General features: G+C 38.9%; 1 protein-coding gene across 1 annotated transcript; it reads right to left on the bottom strand.

Annotated features, from left to right (window-relative positions):
* Positions 1-4: 4 nt before the first annotated feature.
* Positions 5-1,843, bottom strand: LOC100955532 (nucleolar protein 8-like; the record flags this gene model as incomplete). Its single annotated transcript, XM_012814083.1, has 1 exon — positions 5-1,843. A coding segment is annotated over one exon (1,839 nt), but the record flags the coding sequence as incomplete, so codon positions are not given.
* Positions 1,844-1,846: the final 3 nt, after the last annotated feature.

Here is a 1,846-nt window from a genome sequence, read left to right as displayed (position 1 = left end):
CCAAATTTGCTAGAGCATTATGCACCAGCTTCTTTTGCACTTCTTTTGCTTTCTGCCTTGCCTCCAAGGCTGCCAAACGCTTCTGGTTGTCTATGGAATGCTTATCTTCAGCACTCACATCTGCAGAATTACTAATAGAAAGTGAGAAGTCAGTTTTGCTTTCCTGTGTGTCCTTCCTGGAAGACACCTTTGGTGACTTATCCAGAGATGTGAGGATGCTTGAATCAGACCTCTCTTCCTCTGAAGATTTTGTCTTTGTGGTGCTATGGCAACTATCTTTGTCAGAGCCTATCTTGTAAGTCTTTGCACTTAAGGATTTCTTTCCTTTTAATGGCAACAGACTAGAAATAGGAGTCCTACCTCCCTTTTCTGAACTGCTGGAGGATACCACCTTGTGATCTGGGTTCTCAAAAGTGAACTGTTTTTTTTGAGACTGAATATGGTGTAGACCATTTGCCTTCTCTGTATGTTGGCATGGAGTCAGTTGATTTGATGAGCCATTAGCATATGTGGAATCACTTTCAGTGGAAATGCTCATGGGATCCTTGTGTTTAAAGGAATTCCAATCTCCATTTATGACATTCTCTTTCAAGGATTTTTTTGTTGACTCCTTTTCATACAGACAGCCTATTCCCCTGAAAGCCTGAAATTTTGGCTTTAAGATGTTTTCTTCTGTTTTCTGTTTACAATAAGAATTCTCTCCTTCTAAAAGGGAAGCCACAATTTCTTCAGGATGAATACACTGTCGGCCTCTGTGGAGGCTGTCAGGGCTCTTGGAGGCTCTGTCAGACTTGCAGTGAGCTATAGATTTTGGGCTATTACTCTTGGTATCTTCATTTTGAACCTTCAGATCACTGCCAGCCAATTGTTCCAAATCAGCTAACGTGAGATTCACACGGAGACAGTTTTTCATGATGGCATTATATTCCTCATCTTCTTCAGACACAGCTAATTCTGATGCAGAATCAGCATCTTCACTGCTGCTGGAGTCAGGTGGAGATTTAAGACTAAGAGGTTTCACCCCATAGCCGAGTGCTGACTTTACATTTTTTCTTTTTTGATCTTTAATACAACGACCAGAAAGATCAGAGTTTTCTCTGTTTTTAAAAGAAGTTTTCTTGTGTATCGATTTTTCCATTTGTGAAAATTCTATACTGTTTTTGACTTTATCAATGTTTTTTTTCATTGCAATGATTTCATCTGTATCTCCTGAATCATACTCACTGTCATTTCCCACAATATTATTATCAGAAACATTATTTTTGACACTTAAATCTGTTAAAGAATAAAGTTTGTAAACATCTGATTTGAAGTCATCCCTTACAACTTCAAAGGGATCATCTTCAGATTCATTTATAGAGGACCACATAGTCCTCTGTAAATTTTCCTCTTTTGCAATCATTGCTCTTAATTCATCTTCAGAATCAAAATCATCATCAGACATGCTCTTTCTCTTCCTGACAGTTTCTAAGCCAGATGTCTGAAAAAGTACCTTTTTAAGTTTCTGAGTATTAGAACCAGAAACAGGGGGTGATTTAGAAGGAGTAATGGAATCACAAGTTCTCTTTTGTGTAGCTTGTTGCTGTGTTAAGTACGGACTCTCCATTACTGAACTGGACCTTGGATTTGAGGCTAGCGACCCAGTGAGAGCTTTGTCCTTTTGGACTTTTATCATCTTCTTAGACGGGCCATGAAAGTCAGAGAACTCTCCACGCCGTTTTTTACTCATAGGGTCGTTTCCTCCTTCTAATTCCCAAGTGAGGCTGGATATAGGAATGGTATTTGTGAAATCCTCCCCTATCTTCTTAAGGTTGTGGCAATATTTTGATGGATCATATTTTACAAT

This window comes from Otolemur garnettii, unplaced genomic scaffold, assembly GCF_000181295.1.
Source record: "Otolemur garnettii isolate 467f Iridium unplaced genomic scaffold, OtoGar3 scaffold03298, whole genome shotgun sequence".
Classification (NCBI taxonomy): domain Eukaryota; kingdom Metazoa; phylum Chordata; class Mammalia; order Primates; family Galagidae; genus Otolemur; species Otolemur garnettii.
This window is presented reverse-complemented; position numbering and strand designations above follow the sequence as displayed.